Source organism: Pelmatolapia mariae, linkage group LG12 (assembly GCF_036321145.2).
Source record: "Pelmatolapia mariae isolate MD_Pm_ZW linkage group LG12, Pm_UMD_F_2, whole genome shotgun sequence".
Taxonomy (NCBI): domain Eukaryota; kingdom Metazoa; phylum Chordata; class Actinopteri; order Cichliformes; family Cichlidae; genus Pelmatolapia; species Pelmatolapia mariae.
In genome coordinates this window covers 19573997-19599107 of record NC_086237.1, presented here as the reverse complement: position 1 = coordinate 19599107, position 25111 = coordinate 19573997, and the positions used below count along the sequence as shown (strand labels likewise).

At 39.6% G+C, this 25111-nt stretch overlaps 1 protein-coding gene across 1 annotated transcript in view; it reads right to left on the bottom strand.

The window, feature by feature from the left end:
- Positions 1-4473: 4473 nt before the first annotated feature.
- Positions 4474-25111, bottom strand: part of arb2a (ARB2 cotranscriptional regulator A) — a 162819-nt gene continuing 142181 nt past the window's right edge. The window contains exon 11 of the mRNA XM_063490580.1: positions 4474-6957. Within this exon, the coding sequence (XP_063346650.1) occupies positions 6800-6957 (158 nt within the window). The 3' untranslated portion in view covers positions 4474-6799. The remainder of the gene's footprint in view (positions 6958-25111) is intronic.

Here is a 25111-nt window from a genome sequence, read left to right as displayed (position 1 = left end):
CTGTAATATTTGATATTTTTGTTGTTCCTGATTATTATTATTATTATTATTATTATTATTAATTGTGATTTACCTTCTTAAGCAGAACCACTTCCGTTTCGATTTTAATTATATATATTTAATTATATCGTTGTTTCTATATTATGGTTTAAATCCGTTTGATGTGATTGTGGATTACCGAGAAGATTTTATAATATTTAGATATATATGTATTTTAAATTTGACCGTATTCAGTTAAATATCGAAAATATGTTTTATATTGCGTTATTACTGTGTTATTCACATTCCGTAATGCTTTTATTGTGATAGCGCGTAGATTAGGTCAGTCAGGCATAAATATAATTTTCAATAAAAGATTTACTCATTTAAAAAAGAAAGGACTCGTGGTCTATGTGGTTTACAGCCTATTATCAAATATTTTTTGCTCTTTTATAACTTTAATGTCACTCTTTGGATTTAAATCATCAGGATAAACCGGGCAGCTGGTTGAAAAATAACGAATGTATATCGTAAATAAACTTTTTTTTTGGGGGGGGGGGGGGGGGGGGGGAATAAAACATGACTGAGATCTGTGAGCAGGAAATTAATTCTCCTTCCACTTTTATGGTGTGTATACACTGAGGAAATAGAGGGAGTCATTATGTCACATTAGAAAAAAAAAACCCACGTGTGTAATTTAAAACGGCCACTTGCCCATATGATAATTTGACAAACTATGATGCCAATACACATTGTTTTTAAGTAATCAGATATCGACTCGCATTTTGCTCTTAGAAAGGCCCCGATCACAGGCCCACCTAGAGCCCCTTCATCTCGCCTGCCATTCATCAAGACAAAATGACCAATTTTCCCCAGTAAGTCTTCAGTGGCCTGTTAAAGAGGGCCAGTGAGCTGTGTTATACTTCCTTTCCTCCCTCCATCATCGCTGCTTGCCTAACATTGCCTTCCTGAAATCATCAGAGAGTATAGCCCCAAATCTTAAAAGTCAGTGCCCATTCTTCAAATGTATTAAATTTCAGAGGGTGTTTCTTTTACTGCAGGAGTCTTTAGGCCAGCAAAGTATCAGAGGAGGTGTAATTGAGGGGGCGGTGAGGGGATAGAGTAGCGGTCCGCCTGAAAGCTGCTATTAAAGCCAAATGGACTGAACACCGTAAAACGGCTCTGCCAACAGCTGTCCCACAATCGGAGTATTATATGCCAGGATCCTCGAGAACGCACCACACACACATTAGGCCATGCTGCTGATGTAGTGGCTACTTGTAAGTATCAGACAGCAAAGCCAAGAAAATAAAATACCAACGAATAACCACGAGAATGTCCCGATAATATTCGTGTTATATTCCTGTGGGTACTTAGGGGTAGCTGCGCTTCTTGGTGATTTTGGTCTCCAAAGGCATTTTTCACTTCTGTACAAGCCCCGATTTTCTTATAATGACCTGGGGAATTGCAATTTTGCTGGGATAGCCGAATTGCTTTGCATATTTTCACCCATTATGGTTATATTAGTGGGGTTTTTTTTCATAAGAAACTCCAAAACAGGTAGAAGCACAGTCTGGATAATATTATATGTGCGTCCGTCGATTAAGCTCAAAATTGTTATATCTTAATAATTTTTTCTGGGAACGTTTTGCTTAAAATATGCACTGCTGAATAATAATAAAAAATATATATGGCTAATATCTCACATATCAAATGATCCTCAATTTACAAAGGGATTTTTTTAAAATAAATATTTGCAGTTTATTTGGGGATGGTGGGTGGGTGGGAGAGACTTCAACCTTTAAGAACAGCCAACAACAGCTCACTTTAGGAGCTCTCTTGATGCAACACTTCTGACCAAACTTTGCACCTACAACTGTGATGCACCTTCCTTACCTTGGTTATAGTCTTTCCGAAATTTGATGTCTTTGTCCCCAAGTGTTGTTTCAGACTGCGACTCCTTATGGGGATCCTAAGCAGAGAGGCGATTGGAGAGGAGTTGTTTTCCAGTGGATTAAATGGTTTCTCTGCAAGTCAATGAATATGTAATGACGTCTAACGAAACCGGCCAAAGAACTCCGTGCTCTTGTATACTGGGCTTATATTAATAACCTCATCAGCTGAGGAAAAACGTGATATAAAGTTGAGAAAGAATATAGGGGGAAAGGAAGTGAAGGAATACAACTTTGAATGCATCTTCAAGTCTAAGCCAATTTCCCCAGTGTTTAGATTAAATATATATATATTTGCTCAAGTCCTGAGACGGAAAGAGAGAGGGCATAGAGAGGTTCTTATTTGCGGCGAGAGCGAAGGGGTGAATTTGCATTTTTGAAACTGATTTGGAAATATTGTTTCTGATAAGCAGTCATGCCAATAATGTAATTGAATTGAATTAATAAAAGGAGAGGCGAGATGGAGCGAAAGAGAGTCCCTCTACCATGATTGTGAAAGATATTTTTTTTCCTTAGTATACCCGATAAAACATTGATTGTTGCAGTTAGTTGACCCGTAAAATTTGGGGGTTAGTTTTCTCCTCTGAGCTGAGCATATAATTATGCAAATAGTGATCTGACAGTGATCCGCTGGAGAGTGTTGGAGGAGTGTGTGTGTGTGTGTGTGTGTGTGTGTGTGTGTGTGTGTGTGTGTGTGTGTGTGTGTGTGTGTGTGTGTGTGTGTGAAGGGGGTTGTCAGAGGGGTGACATTCCAACTTTGCCTAATGCCTGGTTCCTTTGGAAAGAGTTCATCTTCTGCAGGGATGGCGTGCATATCAGAGGGAACGGGAGCAAGCAAGCGTGACAACAACTCTCTTAAAGTAAAAATTGAAATATCAGGCGGTGGCAGCACACTGGTTCCCCAACTTTTCTTTCTTTCTTTCTTTTCTTTTTTTTTAATGTCATGGTCCCCACCCCTTCTCCTCCCAAAAAAAGCTGACATTACAGCACAGACCCCCCGTTTGGCAAGATTTCACCCTAAAGCTCCGCAGCTGATGTTATTTTTTTATTTCTTTTTCCCCCTGTTGCAGATATGATTCAGTGTGGAGCTGTCTGTTACACGAGTTGACGACACCAGCTGGGAGAAAGTGAATCCTTATAGCTTAATCAAATCAGACATACCAATACATTCACACGCTGGGCCTGCTTTTATCGAGTGAAGAGATAGAGGAAATCAGGCTTTCTGGTTTTGGTTTGGAAATCCTTCAAACGTCAAGGTCCAACTTCTTCTTCTTTTCTCCGTTTTTTTCTTTTCAGGAAACACCGAAAAAGCGTAAACTAGCGCCAGACAGACAGGCAGACAGACTGACAGACAGAAATCGTGGTTGTCATGGGGGTGCCCATGAAAGTGAATGACCAATGAGAGAAAGTTTGTCTGCTTTCTCGCAACTTTCGATATTTCAGCATTATCTATAAAGCCGTTCATAGCCAAACACTTAACAGTCTATGAACAAGTCTTAAGGCGCACTAATTCTTGGTCGAAAATATAATGCAACCCCCCTCCTCCAAACGTGTATTAATCGGATGCCTTTGATGACAACTGACTGGAGGTCCTAATTTATGATACCACTACATCACTGCTGTGGACAGAAGGCAGGTTATTTAATTAAACTCAGAAAATTCTCGCTAACACGAGAGTGGGGGTTTGCCTTTTCAATATCACAGAGCTGTGAAGTTACATACATATCCCGAGGAAGTTCTAAACACATTTAAGACAGAAAGTCGAGCCTAATTCACTTGTGTGTGTGTGAGAGAGAGAGCGCGAGTGAGAGAGAGCGAGTGTGTGTGTGATTGAATGCCTCTCTTTAATCTGCGCTCTGACACTGTGTGAGGGGGACTCGCCTGGTTCCACTTGTTGTTTCGGGGGTTAATGGAAAAGATTTCTAAAGATTTATTGAGGGGGCGTTTAATGACCTGATCGGTTTCACCGTGTGAAAACAAATGATGCCGTAAAACCTCGCTGAGTTAGAGGGGGCTCAGTTTGCCTAAATTAACGAAAAAAGAAAAAAAAAAGGCATTACAGTTTATGGTTTGTTTTCCCCCTGACACACGTATCGCTCAGTTTAACGCTCTGCCTCCAATACCATTACCTTTAAGGAGGTTTTTTTTTTTTTTTTTTTAATATGCACAATTAAAGTTATGACCCGTTTCACTACAAAAACAAAGCAGCACAGCTATAGTAAAATATATATTTTTGACAGTTTAGAAAACTGACAAAACACGTGGTCGACTGTGTGGTAGCAGAGGCATGTTTGGTGGTTAGTATTGATTTCACGTTTGGAAAGTTGTAGATACAACGGATGTGACTTCACCGGACTTTTTCCTCGATCACTTGACGCGTTCACAGCTGTCGTGGCCTGTCTGCGTTGTGGGGTTTTCCTTATGGTTTTCTAAATAAGCAACGTGCGCAATACCAGCCGTGAAAAAGTCAGGATGATTAGCGCGTCCATCCCAAGAAAACAAAGAAGAAAAATGAGAAAAGGAAAAAAGGAGAAGCACACGGTTTAAAAATCAAGATTTAAAGTTTATTTGCTTTGTTTTAATTGGTTATTACAACAATGAAATCATGTAAAAGTACAGTAATTGCTGTGCTGCAGAAGCGTTGAAAATAATTAAGACCTTCAAAACTGAAATGGATCAAAAGAGAATGAAACTATTTCAGAATACAAGAAAAAAAAATGAAACCTGGCAGGAAACTTTCAGTTTCATAAAACCAAAAAGCTTGTGCTGTGATTAAACAAAATAGGCGTGTTTCTCAATCCAATGCAACAAATAATAAACCATCTGCAAAAAATAATGACTTCAAGAACAATTGGCGAAAATATTCCCCTTTTATTTCCAAACTGTGCTTTGGATTTAGGCTGCTCTTACATCTTTAGTTCCCTTCACATATGGCTTGCTGGATATTATTAAAAAAAAAAACAGTGAGCAGAATCTTGTTTATTCCTAAGGCAACAATATACAAATTGTAGAGTGAAAAATGAACTGATCATAGTTGAAAAGGAGAAAGATGAGCAAAGATATCTTGAAATGAAACTCATCAAATCAAATAATAAGCCAACTTCTTTTGCTGAAACCTGGAGAGATCTAAATCAAATTAAAAGGAAATTAGGCCTGCAACCATCAGCCGCACTTGTCTCATTACAGCAGAAAGATAATCCACAAAAGCCTTCAACCATACACACAGTGGGCAGAAAAGGCAGGATTTCAGTGTTCAGTGTGGAAATTTAACAATGGAAACTGTTTAAAAAAAGGATAGAAAAGGGTAGGAATGTTTGAGAATGTGTGTCTAAGGTATCATATGATTTAGTATGCAATTTGGGGGTTTACTAATGCCATGACACATTAGAAATGCACTCCATTAAGCCTTGAGTGCTTTATAAAACATACCAGCTTTATGGAAAAAATATCATGTTTAAGACACGCAGTCAGATTATGTGCAGCTGAGCAGGGAGCTGACTTTGTCACTTCTAAGTACACAAGAAGAGTACTTTGGTGTGAGGAAAAAAAAACTGATATGTTACATTTCTCCAACATCTAAGGAAATATCATTCTGGCTTAGAATAATATTGAAATCTTGGATTTCATGACATGTGTAAGGCAATATATTGAGGCTTTATGAGTGTTGTGAGCTGACTTCTGGCTCCCGTTAAAATGAGATATCTCTCGAACCCATTTTGATGCCTGACTTTAAATGATTTTAAATATGCTCAGTGTCCTGAATTTTCCATATTCAGAACAGGTTGTGTTTGTTTTATTTGTTTCATCACATCCAATCAGCCACAGACATCAATTTCAAGGATATCAAACTGGAAAAAAAAGGAAAAAGTATATATATTTATAATAACCAGAGAAATGAGCTCTCCACACTTTTGCAAATCAAACTCATAGATACACTAAAGTAAACACTTACTCACTTACTTGCGCTGAGAAAATATTGGCTTAATATTAAAAAATAAAATCATAGTCATAGTGTCTGTATGAGACACTGCCTTCAAATTTCAGAAATTACGAAAAGTCTCTCTTATTATAATAACTGCAATTCCAAAAAAAAGAAAAGAAAAAAAACAAACAGGTTAGAATCACACTCACAAATCTGAATGAGAAAAATGAGGTTTAAAAGTTTTTTTGATTATGTGTGTGGATGAGTCAAACAATAATTATGAAGCAATCAAAACAACTGCTGTTAAACAAATGAGTTAAGAGTATTCACTCTTATTAAAAAAAATACTTGTGGTCGGTACAGGATTTAAAAAACTGAAATGATACCAAACTTACCACAATGTACCACACGGCATGAGCTAATTTCAGGATGAGTGGTCCAGGCTTTAGGACCGGGGGGGATGATGGAGAGGAGACTGAGCGGTGCAGACTGGAGGGCAGGCGGGGCATTAGCTCAGTTCAGGCTGATGTCAGGACAATTAGAGGTGCACCACAGTGCATTGTGCACAGCGCCTGTCAACCTTAATCTCTGCTGCTGTGGCCCGTACCCGCAGCCAGGCCACAGCCCACGGGAAGCGCTAACACTCAGGCCCATATTGCTTTGACAGTTGCACTCAACCAGAAGTAATGCAAAACGTTATTGTGATGTATACACAGTGACCCTGTACTCTTGTCTCTTACAACAAGAAGGCTATGCGTGTGCAGAGTCAGGAAGGGCTGGGAGGAAGAAATGACACTCGTGGAAAACAGTGGGGAAGGAAATCTGGTAGGAGGTTACAGAGGAAGAGAGAGAAAATTAAAAAAAAATATCAGAGGACCTTTTCTGCACTTTAACCTCTGTGCCCTCCCCAAATCTCCTCTTGTTTCGAGTCACTGTTGATGGTTCTCTACAAATCTTGGTGCTTGTTTTTGTGGGAGCCACTGCGTGTGGTAACAGAGTTGGAGGTCTCCTCTGCCTCCTCGCCTTCTTTTGCATGGAAATCACTGAAGAACCTGAAGATAGAGTCGAAACTCATCCAGGAAGTCAGCTCATGCCTCTCTGTGCCTGCGTGGAAAAGATAAGCACAAGTGCATACCAAGATATTTACTGACTGTAATGTTATAATTTAAATTAAAGCTCTGCATTCTATATACTTACCATGGCAACGTAAGAAGTGAAAAGAAACGGACACTATTACATAAGATTTTTAGTCTCATAAGATTCACAAACTCCCACAATGCTCCGTGCAGACCTAAACCCTTATGTGTGAGAACGATGGCAGCCTATGACCTGTTAGCCCAATGGGATAGCCTTAATATGTTATCCAATCGGATACCTGATAATCAACAGCACTGCACAACCAAGGAGATGGAAAGAGGTCCTTCCAACAAAACTAGATATATACACAATGGGTGCACTAAGTGAAACCAGTGGAGCGGTAGTCATTCGTTCCAAAGGACTAATTGAGAAAAGGCCAGAGAGAAGTTGGAGAGCGATAACTAGTGAACATATCAGGTGGTCTGGCAGTGACGGGGGGAGGCAGAAGTGCAGGGTTTCCCTCTGACCTTCTCCGGGTTAGCAAGTTCCCAAGTTGGGGTCACGCTGGAGCTTGAAATCTGGTACATGCGCATCAGGTTCCTTAGGGTTTGGGTGTCACAGCCCAGCCTTTTAGTTTGATAGCGCAACTTGATGGCAGAACACCTTGGCTGTGCCATCCAGTTGAGCTAGAACTAACACGTTAGTTGTAACACGGAATGGTTTGTTTGTGCCACCTCTGGTTAGCGTCTGACTGCAACTGAACCTGAAAAATGGTGTCCTGCTGTTCACCCGATGTCTGTTATTAGATAAAACTAAGAGTTTCATACTTTGACAGATGGATGTCAACCATGTTTGCACACAGAGTAATGGAGGAAATCAAGAGTGGCTGTAACGAGCTTTCTTTTGTGAATCTTTATTTTCACTTCTGCATCTGCAGCCTTTTTTTCTTAGGGACTTGCATTTGTTTGAAACAATATTACAATGACTTCCTGTAATTTTCCTGGAAGCATTTAAAAAACAAAAAGCAGTTAATCATTTAGAGCTGCTTGAAAAAAAAAAGATGGTCCCAGGAGAGAAAAGTCGATAACCACAGCCCTTCTCAATGAATCGAATCTCTACAATATACAGACATACCTTTTTACCTCGGTTCCTTTTCTCCGTGCCTTTCACTTTCCATCCTGGCTTCCTCCTCTCCCCACAGCGCACATCGTATCAGCTATAAAAAGCTAGACTAGAAGGCCGCCGGGATACAATTAGGAAGCAACTTAAAGGCTCTCACACCATAGACAGCCCTCTGATGACCACTGCACTGACCCCATGTTTATTAGATTGACCCTTGCCTGGAAGCATTAATGGAGATGGTGTGTGTGCATGTGTGTGTGTTTATGTGTATGATTGTAAGCAGGTATAGGGTTTTGGGCTGAGAGGGAATTTGGGTTCCAGGTACCAGTGGTATGTTTGTGTGTGTGTAATTTGTGCGTACGAGTATATAAGGGGGTTCTCGATCATTCTGAGACAGGGGTTTGCACTGCACGCTATATAGCAAGCAGATGGCAGTCAGTGCCTTGGGTCAAATTTACTGGCCTGGCAATCATGGTAGTCAATAACCCAGCACTCCCGGTGACTCCGCTACCTGTGTAGGGCTCATCATAACACCTATCCCTGGAAACAAAGACACAGCCCTCTCACACCTCTAATCTATCATTTATATCCAGTTTAAGGCACTGTGATCTTTTTATTCCACCTCTTCTATTTTCCCTGTCTCATTGTTCTCTCTCTCACTTGTATTTTTACTTCTGTTTTGTCTCTTTTCTTTTTTCTGCAGAAGCGATCAATGCCGCAGCACTTTCCAGTTCATCTTGAACTAGCGGTGAACTCCAGAATGCCGCCAGCGTCTCCACCCTATCCCATCGCAGTTCAGGGTCATCAGGGGGGTGTCTCTGTGCCAATATGCAAATAAGACCGTGGCCCTTCAGTGACTCTGGTGTTAAGCTCCACCCCTTCTATATGGTAGAAGCTTTGAAATAAAATCCTCTCCCCCAGACAACCTTCGCACACACACAGATATAAACCCACTCTCATGTAGACTTAAACAGGCCTTTAAAACTTCCATCCATTCCTCCTTTAATAGCCAAAGCGTGTTGAACCTAATGGATGTTGTCATAGCTGAGATGTGACCACTGATTTAGAGGAGGAACCCCAGTGACCAGGCAAAGAGAGGCAGAGAGAGAGAGGGAGAAGAAGAAGACAAGCGAGAGATATGTCAGCTACACCACAAATCAAAGTAATATCTTTTAAAAATTGTGGAAATCGATGGTGTCATCTGGCTGTATCTTGTGGGTAAAGGAAACCCATAAACAGCCAATTAGCTGATAAGCAGACTGTTTTTTTTCCTTTATGAAGAATCGATTTTATGTATTGGCAAAACAGCGTACAATGGACAAAGAGCTCACCCTTTTTAACTGTAACTTGTAGCCTGTATTTAAACTAAAGTACACTGTATAGCTGTTTCGTACTTGTGAAACAATTAAGTTGCATGTACAGATTTTAACAAGTTTACTGTAATGACATTAGCCTAATAAAGTTTGTTTTAAACGCAATAACAGTTTCATTTATTGCCGTTTCAATAATGATGTTGTCGAGCTCCACGACACTGGGTATCGTCACGGGGAATACAGAAAATTGTCTTTAGTTTTAACAGTGTTTATAATTACACTGGAGGAAAAAACAAACAAACTTAGATTAATATTGCACGTAATGATGACCTACAGGTAAGGCAACGCATACACACGATGATGTTTCACTGTTTCCCTGTTTCACTCTAAGGCAGCAAAGAGCCGGTACAGAAACATGTCCTGTGCTGAGAGCTCCCTTATGTGCTCCGTGCTCCAGCCATGGAGCAGTTTCAATGTAGCGCCTGACCAGTGCCCCGTGTTTGACCATTCTGTGTGTGTTGTTTGAGCCTGGTGAAGCTGCCTCATTATGTGACAGACAGAGAAGAGTATTTGATCCTGGATATTTGGCCTCCTCTTCTCTGTCACAGCCACTGGAGCCCTCTCAAGGTAATTGACTGACTGTTTGATCTCCCTCTGACTCTGCGCTGCTACAAGATGCTGCCACACACACATAAACACATTCATCAGTTGTAAGTGTCTACTCATGGATGGAACACACACATACACACACGCGGGCACAAACACACACGTATACTCACGCACACAGTTGTTATCATTTGTGTGCAGTGAGGTAAGGGAACAGAGGAGGAGACTTTTGAGCTGAAAACAAGGAAATTCCTCCATAGCTATGGGCCATGCTTTCTTCCCTGCGTACCAAACGCTGCATGCTGTTACAAATGGTAATCGGCTCTGATTGTCACAAATTTCAAAACAAACGCTAGGTGACTGAAAAGCCAAAGTGACGCCCCGAGTGATACTCCAACAGGAAGTGCAAATCAAAGCATGCCGACTATAATTAGGTTCCATCTGGGCTACATTATTTAAAGCCGCAGCAGTTAATTGCTTGTGTACAAATGGCCTATTTTATTTGAATCAAACTCTTTTTTTTGTGATTCGTAATTACACTGATGTGAAGGGGGCATATCTCTTTGCCTCACTTATAATATAAATCCATATTCAAATTATTAAGAGTACTTTGAGGCAGGGGGAATGTAAAGTGATGATACTTTTCTTTGTGAGAATTGAATTTCTTTAAACAATTATGACTGCTTAATCAAATATGCTGACATTTGGGTTAAACATTTAATGAGCTTCAATTAAAAAAAGGAGATGAACAACGATATAATCACGGAAGAAAATATTAAAAAAAAAACAGAAAACCTAACAAGACTAATATACATGATATTATTTCACGCTGAAGCAAACATTTTCTCATTTCCTCTTGTCAACGTTTTCATCAAAAAAAACCCAAAAAAATCCCCACAAACAGTGTATTATCTTATCAATTTCCTATTGACGGTAACCTAAGCTTTTGTTTTATCTCGATGTGAGGTAGAGCAGTGCACTGTGGTGCGGGCCTGGGTTGGTTGTAACCTTAGTCAGGCAGCTGTTTGTGGAAACTATCTGTTGCATGGATCAGCGGAGGAGAATCGCTATCTGTATCCTGGTTGTCAGACGATCGGATTTCTGTCCCTGACGCTCTCTGATATTAGATGATCTTCCGAGACTAAGTGCGCAGTGTGCGCTGGCACTGTGTGTTTGCGTGTGTCTGGTTGTCCACATGCAGTGCACATAACTGACATACAGTCAGCTATGCTTGTTGTCACTTTGCTTGCCAACATGCCTAAAGGTCAAGAATGTCATTTCGTCCCACATGGCTGTCTGTAAAGGGGGTGTGACATGTTGCCACAGGAGACGAGGTCAAAGAGAGCCCGGGCAGGTGACAGGTGGTCTGCAACACCACCAGAGCAGCTCTGTCCTCTGTAACAAAACATGAAGATTATGTTTTCAGTCAAAAAATGTATTAAATTAAATTTTACTCTCCCACCCATTCCCTGACACTATTCCCTAATCTCCATTTAGGATGAAGACAACAAACCCAGGAATAATCAGACTTTTTCTACACTGTCTGTCTTCAAATAAAAATCAGCTTGATCGGAGCAGAAACAGCCATAAATACATCAAGACAAAAATACTCAAAAACAGAACTCATTTCATCAAATCAGTAATACCACTGTTGCTTCTTGACTTAAATTCATTTTTAATGCTTGTTGGTAAGTGGGGTCTGCCCAGCCCCCGTCTCTCTCATACTGCTTTTAATTACTTTGCTTATTATTGTGTGTTGTTGTTAGACAAAAACAAGGCAGAACTCATTACACATCCAGAGATGAGAAACCTGAATCAGTACCTACAGGGGCCGCTGAGGGGGCTCTGTATTTACTTAGAATAAAATGCAAACAGAAGAGAGACATAGAGAAACAAAACCGAGTGAAAACACAGTGAGCGGAGGATATCACATTAACTGGTTGAAATCACGACCACACATAAGCTACTTTGAATTCAAGTAGTTCATATGGAGAGTGGAACTTGTGACAACAAAGACTCTGCACAAAAGACGGTGAAATTCTGTATTTTTTTATTACTTACTTCTCATTTTGTTAATCCCTCCAGCCTGTTATGTTTCCTCCCTACCGAGACACTGAGATTGCACTGAGTGCTTTTTTTATTTTAATGTGAATGAGTGGCCTTGGCCGTCATAAAGGACCCTTGCTTTTATGGACTTGGAGCAGAGTATTTACAAGATAACCCTGGTCCAAGGACTGTGCAGGCTATTTGATACCAGTGTCAGACTCTCCTGACTCTTCTTCAGTAAAAATCGAAGCCTGAATAATCCTTTGCCTCTACAGCACCTCTCAATGTCAGTTGTTTTACTCATCTCTGCTTAAAAGGGTTGAGATATTTTGGAATATGTGCTTAGCCATCTGCGTGTCGCTTTAATCAACATTTTGTATGCACCTTTTCTGATTTTTTTCTACACTGAAATAATAATGACATTAAATATAAAATTCTTTATCTATCTATCTATCTATCTATCTATCTATCTATCTATCTATCTATCTATCTATCTATCTATCTATCTATCTATCTATCTATCTATCTATCTATCCTTACAAACTTAATGTGGAAAAAAGCTGCTCTCATGCCAGGATGGACACAAAGAATGACAGTTAGCTCTTACAGAAACAATTGGTAAGATGTAGAATAAAATCATTCAATTAAATTCACAAATGAAATTAATGAACCACAAAATTATCATAAAACATTTAAAACTTTAAACATATGTGAATAGGGGACACCATTTGCATGCTATTTGGAAGAGTTGGCTTGCTAATTTATTTATGGTGACAAAGCAAGAAGAAAATTTGTATAGAGTCAGTGACAAAGCTATTTAAAATATATGAACTAGTTTTGACAGTATAGTCTGAACCTTCTGTTCTCTCATTATTAAAACACTAAGAATTGTATAAATTTGTAAATGCTTAGTTGGGTAATAAAAAAAGAAAGTCAAAATTATCAGTTGGATACACAAATTTTCTTATGCCCGCATGACACGTCCAAGTTTAATTCCATTTTTGTGTGTGAATTTTACAACATAGTATAAGATCTGCACATGTACCTGTTGATTCAGTGTGAATATGTGACATAAACACACACACACACACACACACACACACACACACACACACACACACACACACACACACACATAAAAAAAAAGAAAAAGACTGAGTGTACATGCACATGTATGTTTATGGAAGAGCCTTGTTGGGAGTGCCACCCAGACATTAACACTGTAAACAGTGCAGGCCTCCTTCCCTGTCCGGCCCTTTTGTTCCATCTCCGCCACCATTGGTTGAGACTTAAATGGCAAACACTCGGGGGCTGCTAGCTCGCCTGACACGGTTTTGTTTTTGGCCTATTGAGGGGCAATGGAGAGCTTTTGTTTCTATGCCCAGGCACAACGTGTCTCAAAAGCAGCATGGCTGAAAAGAGAGGCCCCCACAAAGACTGTGCATTAGTGGAGGCACTACACGCATGCATATACGTGCAACTCAAATGGGACCAAGCACGAACACACACACACACACACACACACACACACACACACACACACACACACACACACACACACTGACACACACAATGCCTTGCCAAGGGTAGGTTAGGCCAGGCAACTTTGGCCAGACAGGATGGAAAAGATGGAGTGGGGTTAGAGCATGCGCACAAGTGAATATGCTAAATGCCAGACTGCAAACTTACTACTTCACTACATTTCATTCACTCCTCATTCACATAAACACACAAACACCTATAGTCCACTTTACTGCAGTAAAATCTGCTGCACAAACCTCTCTTGCACTTCCAAGACAACACCAGGCATAGAGAAACACACACTCACACCAACACATCTACGATATTAGAAATACACACATCACTCAGTCACAAAAGAATTGAAGGAGGACAGGGCTAAGAGAGGCCCCCTTTGCACCTGTAAGAAAGACAGGGCGCATTCAGAATCTGTGGTCTCAGAATAGACAGCCTTGAGTGTGAGAACCCCCATTCATACAAGGCTATGGTGATCGCACACACCTTCATACAATTCTCATTCACAACACATGTTGCCTAAGGTCTATAGAAGAATCTAGCAAGGGGACTAACAGTACTAGTGTAAGATTGATGCAATGCATGGTATAATCATTATCCAGCTAAAAAGCAGTATATACTGGCAGCAGAGAATTTGCAGTATATATATCAATATGCTTTGTAAAGCAGTTTCCCACTTGTTTTCTTTATATCAACCACATAATCATATAAATATTTCTATCACACTACACCTGATGCTTACATTGGATACACCGACAAAAAATCCCTTGTTTCTTCACAACATCACCGGTAATATTGGCAATAAAAAAGTATTAAGTGCCTTGTAGATACAATTGCCATGACTAGCAGTTTGCTTAAATGGAAATACTATTTGTGTTGTGGATGAAAATCATTTGTGGGATATACAATGACACATATACATATATAAACATATATGACAAAACCTTTGTGCACTATTACTTTCAAGCCAAACAATTTAAAATTCAAGCATTTTTAAATGACTGTGCTATTAAGTTAACAATAGTATTCTCCCTTATGAATAAGAAACAAATCCTTTAGGGACACTGTATTAAGTAAAAACAACAACATTGGATACATCTGTGATCACTGACACACAAGTTGAACACATATTTGATTTCTTATTGGACAAATTCCATGAACATATAAATTCAACAATTTTCAACCTGTGAGCTCAGTTTAAGTACTTGTTTGCATCAGGCCCCCACATGGAAAAGAACTGCTCGAGTAATTTTAAAATTTCATTGTGAGACTTGTACCAGATGGAAAAAGGATATAGGAAGATCTGTGGTCATAAAAGAAAAAGAAAAACAAGCCATTAAAAAGTCAAAACACAGTAGCAGCATTAATCAAGAGGTACGTAACTACTTAACTATCGCTAATCAGAGCTGCTGTGGATATCCTCTTAAAGTGATGCCAACCATAGTACACCAACACTATTTAGCCATGAAAAATGGACCTTCAGACTTGCCCCTGGGGTCATATGACAGCTTAGCATTGCACTACATAAAACTATATGGCTTATGTTTTTTTTTTTTTTAAAAAAGTTTGTTATTATCAGCTAGAAACTGTCAGAACAAACTTTGCTAAAGAACATGAAAATAAGCATAATGAAAATGTGTACATTCTTTGTCCAGCTCAAGATAAATTTAAGTGGCTCAGATGGGGTCCAACATGTTTGGCGTGAATGCATAGCCCTGACAGTGAAAGCATGGAGGTGTAAGTGTGATGATATCAGGATGCGTGAGTGCAAAAGGCGTTGGGATAGATTACGTTTTTAGATGCCATGCCACTATAAATACCTGCTGATACACAAAAATACTGGCTAACATGATGACTCAGTCCCCGCAGGCTTGACAGGAGAAGAAAATTCCAGTATATGATGATGGTCCAAACCATACTGCCAAAATCACAGCAGACTTTATAATGAAAAAAGAAGTTAAAAAAGCATGACCTGTCCAAATGTATCACCAGACTTGAATCAAACAAAAGAGCTTTGTGTTGTTTTAAAGTGACAGTAAGTTCCTTTTATAGTATTAAAATATAATTAATACTATACATCTGCACTTTTAAGCTTACATTAGAGTAAAGTAAAGTTATAGAATACAATTATTCAGAGAAGATACACTTTTAAACTGTGACATTTAAATTATGTTGCACAGGATTATACTTGATCCTATAGGACACTGTATATTACCAGTATCATTCTATGTAATGCTCAGAAAACAGTTGCTTTATGAGCTTAGGACACAAAACACACAAAAAAAGAAGTGCAAATGATCCAACTAGTGTAGCTGCTCCAATTTTACATTTCCACTTAAACCATACTGAACTGAAGGCACATTTTGTGGCCAGATTTTCATTGTGGCCTTCTACCAACACTTGACTGAACACTTCTATGTAGCATCTCCCAGGTGCAGTGGGAATATACATGTAAAAATAGATATCAGAACTACACAACTCAAAATGCAAACCTACTGGCATGTACAAAGACAAAAATTCATATTCATGTGACATATGGCATATATATCATATTTATGTACGCTCAAGAGTTAGTTATACTGGTAACTTTTACACATACAAAACAGAGCTGGGTTAGAGAGGGCGATCAATAAAGTGAGTAGAGGGGGAAAAAGTGAGAAAACTGCTGTGGAATAGGGCTGTTCGATATAACGATATATATCGGATGACGATAGAAAAACGTCTATCGTTTCATTTTACGCTATCGTTTGTTTCGTGGTGTCGCAAAATAAACTGTTTATGGCAATATTTTTTCATCATTTTGATGGTCACTGTAGTGGCTATATTAATTTCTTAAAGTTCTCTCTTTCTCTTATATTTAATATAACCACACTACGGACGGACAAGCGCTTGTTTTTTATGCGTTTTCGTTAGCAACAACGACGGTAAAACCACGGCGTGTCCGTTTGTTTATTTTCCACATAAACCTTTCACAATAAAGCTCAAGATCCTGTTGAGGCTTTTCAAAATAAAACGAGTCACGTGAAAGATGCAGAGTATTTACGGATGAGAAGCAAAAAAGAGCCGCCAGGTGCTAAAAAATAAACCTTAGACTCAAACGTTAGAACAGACTTTTCTCCGCAGCATGCTGTGTAATAAATACTTACAAAGAAAACAGTGGCCGTTACAACTTATGTCTAAAAATGTATAGTTCCATGCATCAGCTAAAACACTCGACTCCAGGTACACGACGCCCAGCTGGAAACACTTCACGCAAGTCGAGATGCCCGAGATTCACAGAATTTACAGGAAATGTTACATTTTTGCAATTTATATCGTTATATCGACGATAGATTTCTTAATATCGGGATATGAGATTTTTGTCATATCGCACAGCCCTACTGTGGAACATATGAACACTAGACTGATTTCTAATTTGGTCTAAGAGTCTAGTGTGAGAGAAATGTAATGTTGAAATCCTGCAACCAAGAGTTGTCTACGAACCTCTTTTTTCATGTTTTTGCCTCAAACACATGCAACACAAGCATAGAAGTACTTATCACTTGACTTTGTGATTCCATGCTTGGCGACACTTAGAGAAAAGTGTGTGTGTGTGTATGTATGCGTGTGTGTATTCTGCGAAGGGTTAGACAAAAAGAGAGCAGAGAGTTCAGGTGGAGGAGGAGCAGGCCAGAGGTGGAGATAGCAGAGAGTGGGTGTTGAGGGTGGGGCAGGTCTGAAATAGATCACTTAATGGAACAAAGTGTAATTAATGGGTCACCACAGATAAGAAGACGCTGGCTCTATCTGGGAATGTGCTAATAGAGCTGACACACACTCAGCAAGATCAGTGCAAACGTGTGTGCGTGCTGTGTTAGTGCATGTGTGTGTGCACGTTTTAAAGACACACAGTGGATAAATAGTGGGTGGAGAAGACTGGCAAAGGTGACAGGTTAACTTGCTTTTCTTCATGACAAAGATCTGTCATCTCTGCAATCAGAGAAAACCCAGAAAAGGAAAGGCACACACATTTTCGCTCGCCACACGGCCTCCCTTGCTCACTAAAACGTTCCGCCCCACATCAAAACATGAATGATGTTATTACACTTGGTGAGCCAGCACGCTTTTAGTTGCAGGGATGTGGTTGTTTACGGAGAGATGGAGGAGAAGGAAGCTGCCTGGTCAAGAGAGGGTCAAACCTGAAGTGTTCTAAGAGAAGTAAACTGTCACAAACCTCTCCTCAAACTTCCTGTCTGTGTGTCCCTGCGTCAGGGGAACATGCCTGGAGCCAAGGGGGCCTATGCATGTGTTTGTGGAAGCGTGTTGGATAAATCTATTGGTCTTGGAGCCTGGCTGGGGAGGCTGGGGGAGGGTTTTCAGACATCCACATACATCGGGATAGTGAGATGGCCAGTGATGGACACGGCAATACAAAGAGGATTTCCCCTGTTTGTCTGAGAGCGTCGAGTTACCGCGTCACACACACGTAGAGAGAGAAGTCTGTCTCCGGGAGAGATTTTTTGAGAGTATGTGTGTGGCATGAGGCAATAGGTCATGCAACTGGTTGGCTTTGTGTGAAGGTGTGGGTGTTTATTTGTATGCAATTTTCAGGGTCGCAGACTGGGTTGGCCTGTCTGACAGTGCTTTAGTCAGACAAGCCAACTACCACATTACATTGGAGTTCAGCTTTGATATGGAATAATTAAAAAATATACATACGAAAACAAAAACACATTTGTTGCAGTTTTTTATGTAAATGGTCTTTTTATTCCATGACAGTCACCTTGACAAGTCAATAAATATAAAATGAAGTAAATATAACAGTTCTGAAATGTAAGGGCATGACCTCGACAATAGCAAGCTGTGCAGCTCTTGGCACTCTAGGTGAATTTTAAATATTGAAATGTCTTGTTATGTGTGTCCACAACCCAGGGAGTGTTTTATGCCTGCCTGTGAGGATTTAACCCCTGAATGTAGCATCGTGGGGTTAAATGCAAAGAGACGAAACTCTAGCCTGTTAGGACAGGGGAAGAACAGCTTCAAAGACTCAACATCAACTACTCTCTCTCTCGCATGCACACACACACACACACACAAACATGTATAAACACAAACTGACGGACAGTCCATTGCTCCCAGCATATCTCGAGTTTGTCCTTGGACTGTCTGAATACCACTGGAGGCATGATTTGAGAGAGCAAGTGGGAACAAGAGAGTGAGGGAGACAAGCAGAAAGGAAGAAAAAGGAAAATGATAGAGGGAAGGAGAGGGAGAGAAAAGAGGCACCCCTCAATGACATCTAAAGAGATAACTCACTCTCTAGAGCTTCTTCTCTCTTGCTATCACTTTCCCAGGCAGCACTCCTTCCACATAAGGCCTGAAGTGTCTATGTGTATGTGTGTGTGAATGAATGAGTGACAGAAGTGTATGTGGGAATACAGTGTATGTGGAGGTGAAAAGGCAAGAGATTTCTGAATCTCAATGAGATGATCTAAAGAGCTATCAAGCACAATGATATGCATACTACACACAGTGCATTGCACGTACTATGTTTGGCAAGAAAAGTGTTCCTGCTCTGACATCATGTTGGCTGTCAAAAATTGTGTAAAATCTATAATTAACAAAACAGGAAAACTGGTTTGCATGTAATGTCACTGTTTGATTAGATACATTGAATGTTGATAACACAAAATAACTAAGCACTCATATGTATTCATGTCAGAATCACTTTGCTGCACTCAGATGGCTGCTTAAGAAATGATGTACAGAACACAACACAAACAACAGCTGGCTTGTTTCTTGATTGAAAGTTAACTTTGGGAAAACAAAGCACCGGGCCACTGGCGGGTCATAGCAATGTTGAAAACATCCAAACAAAACAGCAGGAAAACAAAAAGTGGCAGCATTGGACGATGCTGCCACTGTCGTCAGAAATGCTCCCCTATGCAGACACAGACAACTGTGGGGAAGAGTTAACCTTTTGATAAGCTGCTTCTAGTCCCATCTGTATGCATTTTTCATTGAAATGTATGAGTCAGAAAGAGAATAATTATCTCCTCTCGCTCCGTGGAGACGCGAGGGGTTGTAGCCCCCAGTCTGGTCTTCATAAATCAACTAAGTCCTAAAACGAAGCCACGCTGATAAGCACTGAGGAACTAAGCTATGCTAATTCATAACCCCAAAATAAAGGAAATATACACAGTAAACCTTTAATGGTTACGCACAACAGCAAAGACATAGAGAAGTACACGATTACACTTGGAATACTAGACATATTCAAATCTTCCACTCACCTTATAATGGACACAGAATCACATTATGTATCTAAGAATATTAATGTTATTCCAACATGGAATTGACTTTAATAAAAGTCTGATAAAAAACCCATCCAATAAAACTTTGACGCTGTACTCAGACCAGACAAGAGCACTGCTTCATGTAATCCAGCCTCCTTAGTCATTTTGATGAAATCCATGTATTTGTGCAGGGAAAGCATTGTCATGCTTCAGAAACAGACAAAACATAGCATCTGTATCACACTATTTATAAAGCAATGTGTGCAATTGTGTATTCACTGTGGATCTTGCAGGTATTTCTAATATTTACATTACATTACTTTTAATTAGAGTGTAATGAGAGATTAGAGCCCAATAATGTTGTTGATATTAATTAGAAAAGCTTGTTGTATTACTGATGTCACATCCTCTCTCACCTTATGCGATTATTTCTGTGACCTGGGTATTCTGTTTGACAGCCCTGGTCTAAAATGCCCCAAAGGTTCTTATACTTGACAAACACATACGCACAAACAGAGAGAACCTGAGCAGTGTCTACTAGAACCAGGCAGGAACACTGAGCCCTCCTTCAGACGGGCCACAATCTCCTTCACAGGAGACATCAACATCCACCCTGGCACAGGGAGGGTGGGTACACACCCTTTCTTTGTGTACACAAAAACATACACAGAAAAGAAACAGAGCACCAACCTCAGCAGAGCTTTAGATCTTTATCTGACAGCATCAGCCAACACCAAATATACACACAGTCCTGTCCTGACCTTGTGGCACTTCAAGATTAATCAAAATTGCAGCTGGGATCAGAGGTGTGGTACAATGGGCAGAGAGAGTGATTCATTTTGTGTTTGTGTGTGTGTGTTTTTGGGTGTCACTCTACATGTGTGTGTGTGTGTATGTGTGGTAATAGTGGATGAGACAAAGTTAGAGACTGAGAGAGGCCAGGTCAGGGGAGGCACTCACCCTCTCAATCCTCCACTATTGACTTTAGAGTAGAGAGATGTTCCAGAGCAGTCAGTGACAAATAGAATAAACTGATCAATAACCTTGCACTTTTCAGAAGGGACAGAGGCACCTTTAAAAAAACAAAACAGGCGCCCAACTTGAACTATGCAAGAGGGGAACATTGATCATCACAGTGAGCTTCGCTAGGCTGCTTACACAGTTTTGTCTTCCACCCATGACCTGTGGAATGCTCTTCTCAATAACCAAAGGACCAAAGGTCACATTCAAACTGTATTTAAACAGCAAATAAAAATACAAAACTTGTAGTAGAAAAATCAGAAGAAAATGCCTTGCCTGAACGCGGCAAGCATTAAAAAAATAATTTGACTGAGTATGCATTAGATGTAAGATGAAGTTGCTTGTTAAGGCAGGTGTTTAAGAAAAAACATGAGGTAGAAAAGTCAGCAGGACTGCACGCAGAGAGCAAAGGGAAGAAAACTGTGAGTGAGAGAGGCAGAGACAGAAGTGTGGGAAGGAAGAAAGAGGAGAAAATCTACCCTCTGCCATAATTTAAACGAGCCATGGTCTCCCAATGCTGTGTTTACAATGTATAATTTATGCCTCCCAGTTCAAACACAGCTTTATCTGCACTCAGCTGCTAAGTGATATGATTTCACTTTTTACAACCCCCTCCCACCTCACTCACCCCCAACTAATCATATCCACTACAACCCCAGTCACTGTGTAATGTAGGCTAGTGTGATTCTGCACGCCTCATGCATTGGCTTTCAACTGTACAGCCCCAAGGGCTAAAGTAGCATATTAAATCCTTTCCTAACTCCGTCCTCTTCTCCCCCTAAAGGAAAAACTGCCCGTCCTAGACACATACTTATGCACGTGCATTCTTATGTTCGTCTCTGCAAAAAGCACGGACATGTACACTCTGCACGCTGCAAAAGAAGCCTCATATGTTACAGCTGTTAAAGTTTCTTTCTGTATTTATTGCTGTGGTGGTGAGCAGTAATGTTCCATTTCACAGCTGCACACTTTGACCTCCCATCCGAGCTTTTCTAAAGACCCAATCGCTCTGAGTTGCAGTACAATGCATAGCCACTTCGGTTACTTTAATGATGTCTTTCTGTACATATATAAAACATACCATACCATGTTGTGCTTTGGGGTTGTTTTTTTTGGGGGTTTTTTTGCAGCCTAAAAGTCTCTGTTGCTGCACTCTGCCTGGACATCTTCACTTTTCTTCATACTTTACTGGCTAAAGAAGTGTGAGGATCATCTTACAGTTAAAAGAGTCTTAAAACAATACTTCTACAGTGAATAAGAATGCTGTTAGCTGAAAAACACTGGGAATGATTAGGGCCTCTCTATCAGTACTACAGTAATACTACTTTCGACTGCTCCCTTATCACACAGGGTCACCACAGCGGGTAGCAACACATTTTTTTATTTGGCAGAGTTTTATGCTGGATGTCCTTTCTGATGCCACAGTGTAATGTTACCCACCAGTCTATGATAATACCACACTATCTACTACAAGAAAAAGTCTTACATTCAGAACCGTACAAGCATAAAACTATTACTAGCTAATTTACTTAAAGCTATTAAATGTTCTGCAGAAGTCTTTTGTGTTATATTACTGCAGCATGAATGTGTAGGCTGATTTGTTTTCTTCTGCAAATGTTTCAGGTTGAGCACATTTAAAATATTTTATATATATTTATGTAATTTAATCCATAGCAATGTATTTTTCGCATTTTTTTAAGATGATCAGTATCCTATGACTGAAGACAATCTAATGTTAAAAATCCACTATTAGTCTGGTATTAAAAATGAGAAATGCTGTTCTTCTTCTTTGTTTTGTTTTTCCTCCAGAGCTTGCAGGCTCTTTCAGATTTTTTCCAGTCTAATGTGGTCTTCTTGTTTTCAAGTATAACCAGTGGTTTGTACCTTGCTCTAAACCCTCTAAATTTCCATTCACCAAGGCATATCTTAACTGTAAAAAAAGATACGTCTACCTCCCTGAGAGTCTTCTTGGCTTGGTTAGATGTTGCAAAGGTGTTTTTCTTAACCAAAGAAAGAATTCTGTGATCACACATTTTAGTTGTCTAATGTGATCTTCCAGGCTGTTTGAGCTTGTTGAGCTTGCCACTGGATTCCTTCTTTATAAGAATGTAGAAATACTTGCTGTCTCTCTGATAGGTTTATTTATTTCGGTTGGATGACGGCTTCCTCCATTTGCGTCACCGTCTCTTTGAACCTCAAGTTCAAAGTTGCAATGAACAGCTACCAAATTAAAGTTCAACACTTGGAATCAACTGCAGATTTCTTCTCTGCTTAATTCAGTACAGAACAATAAGGGGACAGGCCTCATGTGGATATGAAACTGGTTGTGACACAATTGTCCAATTACTTTTGAGACTCTGAAAACATGGCTATATGAAAAAACTGACTGTAATTCTTTAACAATTACTATAACACTTCTGTAACACACCTTTCACTATACAGAGGCAAAACTACTGAATATATTATATTGTCAGAAATTCATGAAGTCATAGAATGTAGTGTAATGTTCATTTGATCACCTTTAATGTACTTTTTAATGTTAATTTTTAGTAACAACTTAAGAGTCAAACTGAAAAGTTTGTGTTATCATACATTTGCAATTATCATTACAATTTCAAACATCTTTTGTAGTCATGTAAGGATTGTAAGGATTTTGTGACTCATATACAATCACCACATCTCTATTCCTAGACATATATTTTATGAATGGTCTATTAATACTACATTTTTATATTACACATCAGTGTATATGTACTTCTTAAAAGTATAGCCTCTCCTCTTTTTGCCAGAATCCTTTAGATCAATTTTCCCACCATTTCCTCCTTCCTCCAGTCATTTCTCTTTTATATTGTTCTCTGCCATTTCCTCCCCTCTTCTTTCTCCGCTGTCTCTAGTGTTTGTGCTAGCAGAAAATTCCCACTTCATCTCTGGGGAGAAATGCATTTTTTCCCTGTTTCACTCATCTCTCGTTCTTCTCTTGTGTGTTTTCCATGCTGGCAAAGCTTCCCCTTCCTGCGTGCAGTAGGGAGCGTGCTCTGTCTATGGCTGTCCCATAAGAGACCCTACAGTCTGATGTTCCAATCTCCTCATCCAGAGGGATGCTCTCTCCATGCTCCTGTCTCTCTGGCTGCTCATTTCTGTTTTCTGTATAACTTACAATGTCTTTTTTTTATTGTCTCTGCATAGTTTAGTCTTTTCTATTTTAATCTGTTTATCTGATTCTTACCCTTTTGACACTTTTATCCTCACATGCTCTCATGCGCTGTCTCCCAAATGACACAGAGATCCTTAAAATTCAGCTTTTCCTCTTTAATTGTCAGATTTCTATTGTATTCTTTCCAGCGTTGAAATATATGTAGTCTTTCAGAAAAAGTAAACCTTACTCGTTTTGACAAGGAAAAAATTTGCAAGGAAGTATTTTGAAGATCTGGGTAGGACCTTTAACATCGATACGGAGTTTTTTTTTATTTCTACTATAGAAACAGTGTGTAAAGTCTAAAGCATCATAACCAAACCCTACTAGTTTGGTTATGATGCTTTAAATCTTACTAGGCTACAGATCAGAAACCGCCTCCACATGGTTAGGGATTGTCCCTTTAGATATTGATGGGCCACCTAGGGCAACTTAAAATGGACACCATATCCTATGACCTGGATAATGGTAAACACAGATAACCTGATCACTCATATCACACCACACACTGCAAATTAGTGCTTTAAAAGAAGACTTCCATTCATAAAAAGTATTTTACAAACTCATAGGGCTTTCTGTTGTTTATATCTCACAGAGCACTACAGTTCGTGTAAAATGTACTGCAACTGAGCTACATAAAATGGAGAGCACTGTTTCATATGATCGTAGGTCATTCTCCTTAACCATACCAAGCACTCTGTCAAAACAAAACTGGACGGGAAATGAGCCAGACCCTTATAAATAGTAAACTACATAATCCTATAGTGCAGTGCAGTTTACAAGAACTACTATATCTAAGGGGTATGATAATACTGTTGTTGATAAAATCTGAAAGACAACATCATTGAGTAAACGGAAAATGCGAGACAGTTTACAATTATTGTAACTCTACTAGACAGTTTAAGTATAAATTGGAGAGAAAGAGAGAAATGCCAGTTTCCTTATTTTACCAATAAAATGTGGAACACAAAGGTCCAGATGGTAACAGAGCAGTTATGATGCTTATAGACATACCAGGAAATACCAGGGACTTATGGAGATATAAACAAGTTTTAGAAGATGAGGAAAATGTT